This window comes from Eurypyga helias, unplaced genomic scaffold (assembly GCF_000690775.1).
Source record: "Eurypyga helias isolate BGI_N326 unplaced genomic scaffold, ASM69077v1 scaffold32766, whole genome shotgun sequence".
Taxonomy (NCBI): Eukaryota; Metazoa; Chordata; class Aves; order Eurypygiformes; family Eurypygidae; genus Eurypyga; species Eurypyga helias.
The window spans coordinates 1-213 of NW_010259047.1; the positions used below are offsets into that span (position 1 = coordinate 1).

The 213-nt window shown below is 72.8% G+C and overlaps 1 protein-coding gene across 1 annotated transcript in view; it reads right to left on the bottom strand.

Annotated features, from left to right (window-relative positions):
- Positions 1-3: 3 nt before the first annotated feature.
- The window catches only part of LOC104511814 (neuropathy target esterase-like), a gene marked incomplete at its 3' end in the record, with an annotated part of 3,729 nt that continues 3,519 nt past the window's right edge, over positions 4-213 (bottom strand). Inside the window, 1 exon segment of the mRNA XM_010154567.1 lies at positions 4-166. Within this exon segment, the coding sequence (XP_010152869.1) occupies positions 4-166 (163 nt within the window).

Consider the following 213-nt stretch of genomic DNA (forward strand, 5'->3'; position numbering starts at 1 on the left):
GCCCCCCAGGACGAGGGCGATGGTGTTGCCGGTGAGGACCCGCGCCAGCCGGGAGAAGTCGCTGTGCCGGTCGGCGCTCTTCTCAAACACCTTCTCGTACATCTCCCGCTGCGGATGCAATGGGCGGCGGGTGACGCGGATGGCGGCGGACCACCCAGGGCAACCCCTGGGGGGGGCACCCGTACCAGGTTGGGGGGGCGGGGGGGGGGCGCA